The sequence below is a fragment of the Littorina saxatilis genome, linkage group LG9 (genome assembly GCF_037325665.1).
Source record: "Littorina saxatilis isolate snail1 linkage group LG9, US_GU_Lsax_2.0, whole genome shotgun sequence".
Lineage (NCBI taxonomy): Eukaryota > Metazoa > Mollusca > Gastropoda > Littorinimorpha > Littorinidae > Littorina > Littorina saxatilis.
In genome coordinates, this window is record NC_090253.1 from 45,891,866 (window position 1) to 45,907,165 (window position 15,300).

At 39.3% G+C, this 15,300-nt stretch overlaps 1 protein-coding gene and 1 long non-coding RNA gene across 2 annotated transcripts in view; both read right to left on the reverse strand.

Annotated features, from left to right (window-relative positions):
• LOC138976231 (BRCA1-associated protein-like) overlaps window positions 1–6,297 on the reverse strand; it is a 29,701-nt gene extending 23,404 nt beyond the window's left edge. Inside the window, exons 1-4 of the mRNA XM_070349065.1 lie at window positions 6,102–6,297; window positions 4,377–4,574; window positions 3,059–3,398; window positions 1,429–1,539 (exon numbers count right to left, since the gene is read on the reverse strand). Coding sequence (XP_070205166.1) covers window positions 1,429–1,539; window positions 3,059–3,398; window positions 4,377–4,574; window positions 6,102–6,180 — 728 coding nt within the window. The 5' untranslated portion in view covers window positions 6,181–6,297. The remainder of the gene's footprint in view (window positions 1–1,428; window positions 1,540–3,058; window positions 3,399–4,376; window positions 4,575–6,101) is intronic.
• Window positions 6,298–7,069: 772 nt separating this feature from the next.
• On the reverse strand, window positions 7,070–11,769 carry LOC138976234 (uncharacterized). The gene is made up of 4 exons (XR_011458916.1): window positions 11,296–11,769; window positions 10,339–10,435; window positions 9,653–9,800; window positions 7,070–7,799 (listed from the first exon to the last, which is right to left on the reverse strand). It is a non-coding gene; the product is annotated as an uncharacterized lncRNA (long non-coding RNA).
• Between the last annotated feature and the right edge of the window lie 3,531 nt (window positions 11,770–15,300).

Below are 15,300 nucleotides of genomic sequence, written 5' to 3' on the forward strand. Positions count from 1 at the left end.
GTATAGTGCAATGTTGAAATGAAGTTACCGGTCTGAAACATTTAGTTGTTTCTTCTGAAACAATCCTTGTTCTCTTATCATCTACAGATTTACCACAGTCTTCACCACATGAATTCCTAACAGAAGTCAGACTTTCGAACATACAATATACGTAGGCAAGCATGATACGTCATGACGTCATATGATTCCTAACATATTGACGTAATGCCAAACATCCGGTTATCTCGAGTTTTCTCCGTAATACATGTCCGTGGGTTTTTCAATGTTATTTCCGTGGCTTCATGCGGAAAGGGAACCGTCGTCTGCAATCAACAACATGGACCATTCTGGTACTTGTTGCTGACAAAAACATGATTTTAACACAGAATTTAATGTCAGAATAGCTATATAAACGCTATTGTGTTTTCATCGTAGCAATAGGGTCCGATATTTAGACTCGAACAAGTATAATGCGACTCGTCTTCGACTCGTCGGCATTATACTTGTCTCGTCTAAATATCGGGCCCTATTCCTACGCTGAAAACACAATAGCTGGTAATGTTGTACGAATAAAATAAAGCCTTTAGCATGATACTTTTGGTAACTGGACTCAAATTATGTTAAAGTCAGTATAAAATACAGCGATCAGCCCCCCCCCCCCCCCCCCCTTATTGTTTAAGACCTCCTCCTTTTCTAGACCTTGTTTTTTTCAGACTTTCTTTTCACAACCTTTGTAAATTGACCTCCATTTTAAGACTCTCTCCTTTTTTAAAACCTGGTTTTCTCAGACTAGTGGAGGTCTTAGCCTTTACCATGTCACTGCCTGTAGGACATAATCTGACGTCCTGGGTAACTTGCTTTAGTGAGCAACCATTCAAGAAACAATGATAAAGAAGAAGAAGAAAAACAACAAACAAACAATGTGTGCGTGTGTGGTGTATTCATTAATACATCAAGGGCACATTGAAAGTTGTCAATTCAGGTAAATACATGTACCGTAAAACTCCCTTTTTAAGCCCCCGCCAATTTAAGACCTTGTTTTCTCAGACTTTCTGTTCATAACCTCTGTAAAATTACCCCCATTTTAAGACTCCCTCCTTTTTAAGACCCAGTTTTCTCAGACTTTCTGTTCATAACCTCTGTAAAATTACCCCCATTTTAAGACTCCCTCCTTTTTAAGACCTTGTGTTCTCAGACTTTCTGTTCATAACCTCTGTAAAATTACCCCCATTTTAAGACTCCCTCCTTTTTAAGACCTTGTGTTCTCAGACTTTCTGTTCATAACCTCTGTAAAATTACCCCTATTTTAAGACTCCCTCCTTTTTAAGACCGAATTTTCTCAGATTTTTGGAGGTCCCAAAGGGGGGTTCCACTGTAATGCTTTGTATACAACTATTGTAGGGGTTCCACTGTACTTTGACAAAATAGTTTAAAATAGCATGAGCTAACTTGAGAGGAGCAGTGAACTTGATGAGGTCATGGATGGTGTAGGCAGCGGGAATGGCCATCATGCAAAGCATCTCACTGCGAGGAACGTCTTCATCCAGTGACGTCATCTGACTGAAACGGGAAAAAGATGTCAGTAAAAGAGTAAACTGTGGTAAATAACTAAATATTCCTTGTTGAATTGTTCAGGAATCAAAATTAATTCATTGATTAAAGCTGTCAACAATTTTTTTAATTCTATTGACACTTTTGATGAATAAACTAATTGTTAAGTTTCCATGCTAAAATGCAATCCCATATTTCAGACCGAGTCAAAGAATGTTTGACCAAAATTTCAATCAATTTGACTAAAACATGAGGACATGACAGTGCCGCCTCAACATTTTTGAAAAGCCGGTTATGACATCATCAAAGACATTTGATTGATCAAAAGAAAAAAACTACCCACAAATAAATCTTAAAAAACAGTTGGGGATATCATTTGGAAGAATTTGGATGTAAAGTTTCATGAAGATCTGTCCAGTAGTTCTCTGGGATCATACTCTTCACACACACACACACACACACACACACACACACACACACACACACACACACACACACACACACACACACACACACAAACTCATCACCACCTTCATTCCAATTCCACATCCAGGTCTTATCTGAAAACATTGATCTTCAAATCGAACAAGTCGCGTAAGGCGAAATTACTACATTTAGTCAAGCTGTGGAACTCACAGAATGAAACTAAACGTAGTCCGTCGCTAGTGCAAAAGGCAGTGAAAGTGACGAGCCTGTTTGGTGCGGTAGCGGTTGTGCTCTGCTTCATAGCACGCTTTACTGTACCTCTCTTCGTTTTAACTTTCTGAGCGTGTTTGTAATCCAAACATATCATATCTATATGTTTTTGGAATCAGGAACCGACAAGGAATAAGATAAAATAGTTTTTAAAACGATTTCCGAAATTTAATTTTGATCATAATTTTTATATTTTTAATTTTCAGAGCTTGTTTTTAATCCGAATATAACATATTTATATGTTTTTGGAATCAGAACATGATGAAGAATAAGATAAAAGTAATTTTGGGTCGTTTTATAACAAAATAATTTTAAATACAATTTTCAGATTTTTAATGACCAAAGTCATTAATTAATTTTTAAGCCACCAAGCTGAAATGCAATACCGAAGTCCGGCCTTCGTCGAAGATTGCTTTACAAAAATTTCAATCAATTTGATTGAAAAATGAGGGTGTGACAGTGCCGCCTCAACTTTTACAAAAAGCCGGATATGACGTCATCAAAGACATTTATCGAAAAAAAGAAAAAAACGTCCGGGGATATCATTCCCAGGAACTCTCATGTCAAATTTCATAAAGATCGGTCCAGTAGTTTGGTCTGAATCGCTCTACACACACACACACACACACACACACACACATACACCACGACCCTCGTCTCGATTCTCCCTCTATGTTAAAAGATTTAGTCAAAACTTGACTAAATGTAAAAACAAAGAGACTGTCAATTTGTCTGTTCACTTAAAAGACCGTTGGGTCGATATATTTGTGATTGTAACGTATTTTTGTCAATTACATCGTTCCAGCAACTAACATTTATCAACAATACACACCTGTCTTTGTAGAGATGCAGTATTCCCTTGACAAGCTCCACACTGGGATTGCCACTGATGAAGTGAATGGCCTTCGACAGGTGTCCGGGAGGGCTGCGGCTCTTCTGGCGTCTCCCAGGGGTCCCCGGAGTCGGTCCCGGTTCATCGCAATCCTGGCCGGAATCGTCACGGTTCTCACTTCTCCTCACCTGGCGGAAAGAGCTGCGTTCCGGCTCTCTGGACGAGGCTTCTTTGCTGGTTTCCGGCGACTTGGATTTGCTGGTTTGTCGTTTTCTGGCCTCTTCCGCTTTCCTCTGCAGAGTTTCCATTTCTTCGGCTTCTTTCTCCATCTCTTTAATTGCTGAAAACATGAAGGAAAGAATTTACACCACAACCAGATGGGAAGATTGGAACGTAAAAGTATTTAAACATGCGCTTTGTTGATAAACTCTGTGTATGCTGTATGTTATGTTGTGTTTATGTGTATATAAAAGAAATAAAATTTTAAAAAAATATTTTAAAAAAAAGCTAATCTGGAGGGGGACTATGGCGGGGTAAGGGGGGAGGGGGCGGAGGGATAGTGCACAGTCATATAAAATGATATATACATTGCTCAATAAGTCAGAAAAAATTGATTATGAGAGATTGAAAAGGTACAGCATCTCTACTGTAACAAATGTGGACATATTAAGATATTAAGAATGGTGGTTACAACTTACACAGTTACTAAGGCAGAAGGGGTCTAATTCCACCCATTTCTATAAATGTTTTTTTTCCAGTATACAAGGAACGCACCTAGTCCAAAGTGCAATAAAGATGGCATTTTCAAATTTCTTTGAATAACTTTGGCTGCAATGAATGAACCATAATAACGACAAGTCGGAAATCACAGTGCAGCTTTGCCATCAGCGTAGCATAACCCGTTGTGCTACGATGATAGTTGATACGGCCACTCAACCGGCACCCGCGGTTTTGCTGTGCTGTAGGCTGGTTAACAAGAAAATGAGAATGACACTACAGTGGAACCCCCCTTTTAAGACCTAAAAAAAATCGGAGAAAATCAGGTCTTAAAAAGGACTCGGAGTCTTAAAATGGAGGTAAATTTACAGAGGTTACAAACAGAAAATCTAAGAAAACAGGGTCTTGAAAAGGAGGGAGGGGGGGGGGGGGGGGGGGGGGGTCCTAAAAGGGGAGTTCCACTGTACTGCCACTCGACCAGCTGCCGGCGTTTTGCTGTGCTGTAGGCAGTTTAACAAGAAAACAAGAGAGAATGACACTATGGACAGGAGGGATGGGAAGGAATTTCACTAGAGAACTCAGCCTGCACTTTAGTCTTTACCTTCTAATGACAGAAACTCAAGCGTGATGTCACTGTTCTCCCTCAGGCCCCTGTATTCAGTCAGTTCTTCTTTGGTCCAGGCGTGCTGTGACTTGGGGGGCGTGCTCTCCTTACTGGAGGACGGTAACTGTTTTGCCACCAGAGCGTACGATGCTTTGTTCTCTTTGTCTTTGATTGCCGATCTGTCGAAAGCGGGTGCTGAAACACAAGAGCCTAAAATATGGACTGTTTACAAGTAATTTGGACAGTTTTACAAAACAAACAGCTGGCAAAAATCCAAAAACAGAGAGACTGCCAACGTTGCAAAGTTCAGAATAAAAAAACAGGAATGGTAGGAAATTGGAATATTTTTTATTGACAAAACAAAACGTTACATTTTACTAGTAGTAGTACTGGTAGTAGCAGTGGTACGTCGACTCAAAAGTCTTCGAAGTATAAACTTATAAACCCTCGAGTAGCTTCCCTTGCTTCTCTGTCTTTGTCATTTGTTGGTTTGTGCAGTGCAGTTGTTTTGTCAGTTATTCTCCTCTTTATCTGTTCTATCGTCTGTCTTCTTCTTTTTTGTGTGTGTATTTTTGTGTTTTTGTGCCTGAAGTCAAGACCCTTAGGTCGAAACGTCGCTGTTATTCGTTCCGTGTTCGTCATTTTAACGTGAGTACATTGCTTTTTGGTCTCTTTATAAGGCCTAAAAAAAAAATAGGTGTGGTTACAGTAACCCGACCTACCCTATTTTTAGGGGCCGACCCTATAACTTTTTATTACATTTGTCAACAAAAAAACCCACAAAAACCAAGAAAACGAGTGCAGAAAACGAGTGCAGAAAACGCAATGAAAGCGAAAGCGCCCGAGTCGCACACTTATTTCCCTGTCAAGTAGGTTTAATTTGTACACATTAGAAAAAAAAGTTTAAAAAAAAAAAGTGATTGCCTACCTACCTACCCTATTTTTTGGGGCTATGTTACCGTAACCACACCTATTTTTTTTTGGCTTAAACAGACAGTCAAACATTTTGCAAGCGAGCCACACGATCTTGATATAAGTTCTTTATCTTTGTTTGTCTGTCTACTTCATTTAAGTTCAAAGACCTTTGGGTCGACGAACTAGTCAATGTAACATTTTGTTTTGTCATAATGTCAATAATAAACGTTCCTATAAAGTATTATTATTAAATACCATTCTTGATTTTTTATTCTAACAGCTTACAAACAAAATAACTCACAGTCACATATTATAATGAATGCAAAGGAGGTCTAATTATTAAGGGACCGATGAGAGTGAGACCACAACTAAGAATACAAATACTGAAATAGTATTCATACAGATTACAGAACTTTACAACTTACAAGTTACAATGTAACATGCCTCAAGTATACAAATTCAGGATTCACACAAACTATTTTAAATGAAAATTCAACGGCATCAAAGGTCAACAGTCCCGCAGAAACTTGTAAGTTGAAGACATAAGACATGAAACCACCCCCAGGTTTAAAACTAAAAGAGCAAACATGAAAGTGAACGGTCTCTCTGCCGTTCTCTTCCAAGTTCAACTCTTGAATCTTATAACCATTACAAAAACCTTTTTCCACTGAACACGAATCTACCATTTTAAAAAGTGTCTAAACAAAAAAAAAATCGAAACACGCCAACAATGCGAATCATCCTGAAAGTGAAACTCCACTTTCACTAATTATGTTGTTTCCCACAGGATGTGTAGGACGTTCTTACCACAGTAGGTACTGAAATTGGTCGGATTTTGGCAGTCATCGGCAATTTCCAGCCGAATGACTACGAGAGATATCAACATCTGAACCAGAGCCTAAGAATTGTCACTCATTAAAGACTTAATTTTCATGTAATTTACGGCGTAGGAAAGGTTCCGCGAACGCTCGTACAGTTCTGACGAATTGTTGATGTTATCGTCTGGCCGGAAGTCAAGATTATCCGGTCCGACTAAACTACGCGCCAGCACGCGCTAGCACGCGCTAGCACGCGCCAGCACGCGCCAGCTTGAACCATAGCACTTATATACTTTATTTTTATATTTCTAGTTAGTTCATCGTCCATTCTCACATAATACAAAATTTCAAACTTCAATGATAAAAAATACGGAAGTTATGACGAGTTTAAGGAGAGCTAATGCACTACTCTCAAATCCGACGATTGTCGGACATGGAGCCACGGCCTTAGCTAGGATAGCTCTCCAATAACGCGTCTTAGCTATCGTAAATTTTATCACTGAAGTTTGAAATTTTGTATAATGTAAGAACTGACGATGGAATGACTAGAAACATATAGATAAATTATATAACAGCTATGAATCTCAGTAGCGTCCACTTAAATTTGGTAGCGCGCAGTTTTAGTCCGGATTTTGTCGGATCCCAACAAACATTATGCATGCGTATCGCATGCGTATCGCATGCGTGAAAGTGTGCGTATCGCATGCGTGAAACGCATGCGATACGCATACGATTCTGTAACTTTTGTTTCGTGCGATACGCATGCGTTTTTTGCTCGGATATCGAGCGTGACACGCATCTCTAACGCAGGTCTACCGCATGCGTATCGCATGCGTATTCCATTCGTATTCCGGATTGTTTATGCTCTTTATAAAGCAGGTTTTTAGCTGCTCATATTTTCAGGCACTCTGACAACAACACTCACTCAAACCATGCAAGCAGAAACTCAAAAACAAATTGTTTCATCAAAATATTATGTTATTCAACAATTTTCAATTTTTATAAACATTCACAATCTTAGTGAAAATGCGTAATTAAATTTAGATACACTTACTGGGGCGGGGATGTAGCTCAGTCGGTAGCGCGCTGGATTTGTATCCAGTTGGCCGCTCTCAGCGTGAGTTCGTCCCCACGTTCGGCGAGAGATTTATTTTTCAGAGTCAACTTTGTGTGCAGACTCTCCTCGGTGTCCGAACACCCCCGTGTGTACACGCAAGCACAAGACCAAGTGCGCACGAAAAAGATCCTGTAATCCATGTCAGAGTTCGGTGTGTTATAGAAACACGAAAATTCCGAGGAGAGTCTGCACACAAAGGTAACTCTGAGAAATAAACCTCTCGCCGAACGTGTGGACGAACTCACGCTGACAGCGGCCAACTGGATACAAATCCAGCGCGCTACCGACTGAGCTACATTCCCGCCCCATCAATTAGTGATAATTATCAACACTCAAAATACAATTTGCAGTCACAATGCTGCGACTTTTCGGCTATCTCTGAATATATATGCAGCGAAAGGCAATGTGTTTTGTAAGGACTCCCAGTGCCGTGCTGACGTCCTCGGTGATCCATCACCAGGCATAAACAAGTGATGCGCCTTCCCTTCCTTCAAAAGATGAGACTCGATCTGCTTGGCTGCATTTGCTACCTCTCCTCTGCAGCCCAGGTCCAACAGAGTTTCCCTGAAACTGACAACAATTTATCAAATCATTAGTTAGTGTACATAGTCTGAAGCCACCTGAACACACGGCAGCCATTTTCCTTCAGTTCTCCACTTATTTATACTATAGGTACATGTTTTTAATTTATTTACACTCATCCTCATGGTACTGAAAAAGTGCCATGAAAGGCAGAAAATAAGAAATAGAAAGTCAAACAGAATGAGGCAGAGCGATGTTAAGATATCAAATAACCAAAGGGAAGTAATCGCTCAATGCATACGACATGTGTAATAGAGTAAGCGAGAGTTGTACGGAACCTTTTCTCCTGGCACCTGAGAGAATAACAACCATTGAAATGAACAAGCGACTTTCATCCTCAAAAAAGGATGATCACTGCAAGCTCATATGCTCATCATTCTCCAAGGCACTCCAACTAACACCTACGTACACAGTCATATACAAGAACCAGCTTTTATTCTCGACCGGACTTAGTCCTTAGATCAAGACTGGTTTTAATCAGAACAAATTCAATGTTCATTTCAATGCTTGTTATTCTCTCAGGTGCCAGGAGAAAAGGTTCCGTACAACTCTCGCTTACTCTATTACACATGTCGTATGCATTGAGCGATTACTTCCCTTTGGTTATTTGATAAGAAATAGAAAATAAGGAGCTCAATATTAGCTGATTCTTCAAAGCTTCCTTCACATACAAAGTAACACACACATGAATACAAACACAAAGCCTGTATTACAACATAAGATAACAAGAAGGGCAAAGCCCATAAGACTCATATTTTGGTCACATTTCATAAGGGTCAAAGTGACCTTGACCTTGATCATATGTGACCAAATGTGTCTCATGATGAAAGCATAACATGTGCCCCACATAATTTTTAAGTTTGAAACAGTTATCTTCCATAGTTCAGGGTCAAGGTCACTTCAAAATATGTATACAATCCAACTTTGAAGAGCTCCTGTGACCTTGACCTTGAAGCAAGGTAAACCAAACTGATATCAAAAGATGGGGCTTACTTTGCCCTATATATCATATATAGGTGAGGTATTCAATCTCAAAAACTTCAGAGAAAATGTGAAAAATGTGAAAAATAGCTGTTTTTTAGACAACATTTATGGCCCCTGCGACCTTGAAGCAAGGTCAAGATGCTATGTATGTTTTTTGGGGCCTTGTCATCATACACCATCTTGCCAAATTTGGTACTGATAGACTGAATAGTGTCCAAGAAATATCCAACGTTAAAGTTTTCCGGACGTCCGGACGGACGGACGGACGGACGACTCGGGTGAGTACATAATTCAGAAAACTTCCATAACACAAACATTTAAACCAGGAATGATGACACAAAGTGCTTTCCAAGAGTGTTATTTGTGACTGATCATGCCAAAACATCTTGACAGTACAGGCAAATACTGTGAAACTTATCTTACGTCCGGACGGACGGACGACTCGGGTGAGTACATAGACTCACTTTTGCTTCGCATGTGAGTCAAACATCAGGGACACAGAATTCAGAAAACTTCCATAACACAAACACCAGGAATGATGACACAAAGTGCTTTCCAAGAGTGTTATTTGTGACTGATCATGCCAAAACATCTTGACAGTACAGGCAAATACTGTGAAACTTATCTTACGGGCAGCTAATTGTACAGTGGAACCTTGTATTGAAGAAACTAGCTTTCCAAGTTTTCAGTTCACAATGTATTTATGTCTAAAAACAATTCCATTTAAAGATGGTTGCTCTCATAGGATGTGATCTGCTTTCAGTATATTTTTATTTTTGTGTTAATAGTCAAGATCTTTTGAAAGGTAGGTTCCATTGTACCCACAAACGAAACAAGTGTAAAACACAAACACTCACCAGTAATATTATTTGAGGTTGATTTGTGAAACTCTACAGCAAAGGAACACATGGAACGTAAGTGGCTGCCAGGGCTCTCAGTCTGACTTTCCTTGTTTCAGTGTCTCTCATTTGTGTTGACAGCATCGATTAGCAGCACCTTGATAAGCTACACAAAAGAAAAGAACATTGTCAATAAATAATATCCTTTTACATCAGTTGGTCTTTTTTACATGTAAGTTCACGGATAAATCTAAAGTGCATTTCAGAGCCGTGTTCATCCCAGACACAGAGGACAATCAGCCAGTTAAACCTGCATGAATTCAAAAACAATGTTGGTCTCCGACTGGAAACATAAGTGGCCACACTGTTACTTATTTTAATGTAACTCAGAATTACTCAGATAATTCCACAACTTACTAACATCACATAAAACACGCACACACACACAAGCCACATTATGAGTCTGTATGGTTAAAGCATGGAATAGATTATAGAGGCAACAAAAAACCTAAGTACACATATACCTATATATATGCTGTTCTTCAGAAGTGTTCAAATTAGAACATAAAGCCCCCAAAACCATCAGATACACACATTTTTACACAAAAAAGTAACAGAAAGCCAGAGTGATCTTTGAAATTTAAACTGCACACACAGCACAAAACACATACACTGTGTACATGAATAATAAAGAGGCAACTGACCTTTTCCAATTCAAGACAGCTGTGAGTGTGATGTTTCCATTGTGGGTGTCTCATCTCAAGGTGTGACATGTTACAACAGGATCCAGCTGGTATGCATCTGTAATAATTCAAATATCCTGCATACATCAGTACGCACTGTGCAACACAAACACATTTTATTTAAAACTCTAAGCATCGCTGTTTAAATTATAATTTGAGTCTTATGAGACAGTAAAACACACACCACTAACTATATGCAGTGGAAAAAACCCACAAAAAATACCATTGAAGCTCGATCAGTAAATGAAATGATTTCTTTTTTGCTTGTGCGCTGAATTCCAAAGAATTTGAACTTGAGTGTAAAGTTAAAAATAACATACTACCAGACCAATACTATTTTTCATTCTTGCTCTACTTCACATCAGTGAGCAAACTACTTTGATCGACCAGTTTGGGTCACAAATAAGCAAACACACATATGGCATTTCCAATACCCGGGAAAATAATATCTACTCGATTCTTAACTCGACTAGAACAGCAAAATACAATGCGCCCCATTCAATGCACATATTAACACTCAACTTAGAAGTTCAACTTCAACTTGTTCAAGGATTAAAAAAAACAAAAAAACAAGAAATGTAGGTTGTTGGAAAGCTTGTTATTGACAAAACAATACATTCCACTCTCCAGTCACAGATATTTCGACCCAGCTGTCTTTTCAGTGCACAGATAAACAAATATTAATTCAACAGTAAAAGACTGACCCTTTCGTTGTTTCAATTCGCATCACCAAACACTGACAGACTGAGACTGATCGAAGGTCAACTTCACGAAACAATTAGATCTAACTTGGCTTAAAACGGCGCCTCTGCACTTACCAAACCTTGATACGCGGTGCAGTGAACAGAATGCTTCGATACTATGCCTGCAAATACTTTCTTAAATAATGAAAACGTCAAAAATAGTGAAGAAACTTACCTGTCAAGCATTCCTGTCGTCAGCTGATTTTTGTTGACCGTTTCAGTATCGGGCTTGCAAAGGAACGAAAACAGAGTTGTTTCCCCTCGTAATAGCAGACGACATTGTCACTGCAATGCTGCTTTTACACTGATTCTGTTACTGAAACGCAGTTTTGACCTTTGTAAGTGTTCTCTCACACTGTATGCTACCTTTTAAATGCAGATCTACAGATTGTGAATTCTAGAGAGTCATCTACAAGCAAAACCAGTCGTGAGATAAGATTTCGAAAAACCGGAAGTGAAGATGTCGGAGCAAAATGTTTCGAAAAGAAATTAGCGCTGATAAAATATAAACATGAGTTTGAGTTTTCTGTGGGATCATCATCGATTTTCTTTCATTTTTCTAACTGAGAATTTGGCTTTTCTTTAATTTAAAAAGATTCAGAGGGACTGTGAGCTAAAAGATTGCACAGGCAAGGGCATCGTCGCCAACAGTAATGACGTCAAATCTTGGACCTAATATGGAGGTCCAAGGTCAAATGCAAAGGAACGCGTCACACAATGACGAGAAATATAGCGTCATAAAAAGCATGCGTATCGCATGCGAGACGAGTTACAAAATCGTATGCGTATCGCATGCGTTTTCACGCATGAAAGCATGTCGCATTCACGTATGCGATACGCACTCGACTCGAGTGCAGAAATCCGTGTTCGATTTTGTGCATGCGTGACGCGCTCGATTCGAGTGCAGAAATTCGTGCCGAGTGTTTTACGCATGCGATCCGAGGGTGCAATGTTTGCTGGGATTTGAGAGTAGCGCATTAGCTCGCCTAAAACCCGTCATAACTACTGAAATGTTCAACACTCAAGCTTGAAATTTTGTATTATGTAAGAATGGACAATTAACTATATAGACTATAAAAATAAATTATGTAAGTGTTATGGATCACCGGGTAGCGTCTACTTCAAAGTGGTAGCTTGCAGGCTGTTTAGTCAATGGCGGAAATCGTCGGATTTGAGAGTAGTGCATTAGCTCTCCTTAAACTCGTCATAACTTCCGTATTTTTCATCATTGAAGTTTGAAATTTTGTATTATGTGAGAATGGACGATGAACTAACTAGAAATATAAAAATAAAGTATATAAGTGCTATGGTTCAAGCTGGCGCGTGCTGGCGCCTAGTTTGAAGTAGACCGTCGCTACCCAGTGATCCATAACACTTACATAATTTATTTTTATAGTCTATATAGTTCATTGTCCATGCTTACATAATACAAAATTTCAAGCTTGAGTGTTGAACATTTCAGTAGTTATGACGTGTTTTAGTCGAGCTAATGCGCTACTCTCAAATCCGACAAAATCCGGCAGTGACTAAAACTTGACTGCGCACTACCAATTTTAAGTGGACGCTACTGAGATTCATAGCTGTTATATGATTTATCTGTATGTTTCTAGTCATTCCATCGTCAATTCTTACATTATACAAAATTTCACACTTCAGTGATTAAAAACAATGTCGGATACGGAGTCATTCGTTCGAACACAGTCAGTCGGATGCAGAGCCACTCATTCCTCTGTGTGTGTGTGTGATCCATAGCACTTACATACTTTATTTTTTATAATTTTTGTTAGATCATCGTCCATTCTCACATAATACAAAATGTCAATTTTCAATGATGAAAATTACGGAAGTTATGACAAAACTTCGACATTGACTGAATACAGACATTAATGCATACCAACTGCACAACCACTTTGAAGCAGGCACTGCCTTGACCTGTATCATTTATGTTACTTTATTCTTTAATTATACACAATTTCAGCTCCATAAATCAAAATGGTGATGGTTGTGTTGGATGATAGCAGAACTGCTAGGATAGTCTCAACTTCAAAGAACTTAGGACCAGCATTAGTTATACAACACGAAGCCGGTGGCGATCTGTCGGCAACTATTTTCAGTGAAGTATTTGAGCAGCAACAATGGAAAGATACGTCAGTCATGTATTTGCCATTATGTCAAAGAAGGGCGTTGTTTGTTTTTTTTCGTCGGAAAGGGTTTGAAGTTTTTGAGCATAATTATTATTATTATTTTATCATTATTATTTAAGTTATTGAGACATCCCAGTGCACTAAGGGATTTATAGAGCAAATCGAGAAAATTCATTATTGAACGAAGCGCATAGCGCTGAGTTCAATAATTATTTTCGAGATTTGCTCTATAAATCCCTTAGTGCACTGGGATTGTTTCAATAACGATATTGTCGGTACCGCTAGAGAAAAAAGAAGATACAACACGCACATTTTGCTACGCGCATTTGAATAGGCATAACTGTGTGGTCAGGTCGTATAGAAGATCTACTTTTGTGTGGGCTGTCTCGTGTGTCGTGCTTTCATCACACGCAAACTCTTGTTTTAATTTCTGTTGGTAAATTCCAGTGTAGCGTTAAAGGCACAGTAAGCCTCCCGTAAACCATCACAGAGCTCCCCGAGCGTCTAAATACAGTACAAGCATACTTCCATTTGAACGCTCACCGAACGGGAACATCCTGGCTGCTTTCTGTCGAGCGTGAGACATTTTCCAAGAATTTATTTTCGTAGACTTGTTCCGTTAACAACAACGGCGCCTCGTTTTTGCGCTAGACCTAACTTTTAAAATCTAAATAATAAATTGACAGCTTGTTACACAAACATTCTTTAATCATAAAAGAATTCTTTTTTCATCAAGACAAGATCAGAACAATTCGAAGTTGTGAAAGTTTAAAAAAAGAAAAGCCCGGAAGCAGGGTCACGCAAGGGTCGTAGCAGACGACGGCCGGTTTATCAGTGCAAATCGCCGTTCCTCTCAACAGTCAAAAGCCATCGCTAGAGTTCTTGTGAACCACAGCCGTTGTTTCGTGCATAAAAAAACGTGCTATTGTAGATAAGCTCACGTCGAGTCGCATTCAAATGACTAACTATGACGACTGCATTGTGAAAAGGGAAAACTGGATCACACGGGTTCACGATGGCTCAGGGGTAAGATAAACCACGCAAAAATAAATTCTTTGAAAATTGTTCGCTCTTTACGGAGGGCACCTAGGATGTTCTCAATTGGTGAGTGTTTAAATGAAAGGGTGTTTGTACTGTGTGTAAAAGCCTGACCGTATCTGTGATGGTTTACGGGAGGCTTACTCTGCCTTTAAGCTAAACAGTGATGATCTTTCTCTCATTTGAACTTGGAGAAAGGACTGTGCTTTCAATTATTTGCGGTTCGAAACCTTCATCGAGCTTCGACAGATTGACTGTGCAGAGTTTTGCCCCTTGCCAAGGTCGACGGAAAGCCCATTTTCAAAATAAACGTGGCATGTTTTTCGTGTGGTATCTTCCCTCATCGGGGAGTCTGGTACTAAATATGAACGGTAAGAATGCTCTGAACCCTACACGTATTATATCCCCATCGTTTTATCGTTCACATTTGCCTAACATGTTAATTTGCTGAGCGGGATTTATGTCGTCTGCTAGGCTATTGCACTGAGTCTCATTTCAAAAACAAAAATTGCTCGTCCCGTTGCACTGAGTCTGCACACATAAAGCAGGCTGGTAATAAGTCTTATATGTGCTAAGAACGTTCTAAACCCTACACGTTTTCGATTCCGATTGTTCTTGCCTTAAAATAAACGGAAAACATTCATTTACTGAACAGATGCAGTCGTATTTCAGTGTAGTCTGCTACGTGCTGATCTAGCTGCTACGTTATCGGAATAACACTTGTGTTTTCTGTTAGCTGCTGGGAATTGTATACTAACTCATCATTTGGTAATGTGGATAATAAGGTACATGCCACCAACATGGCATCATTATGAGAGGAATCTTCGCAAGTCGAAACTGAAAAATTAGACACAGCGGGTTCTATTTTTAGATCAGTGCAACTGTGGGCGGCACAGGCGCATGCAATCTGTCAGAAAAAAAACTTCTGCTTTAATTGAAAAGCAGGACATTTATGGTCATAATCATTGGTATTGTGGAGAATATAAGCTACATGTCAT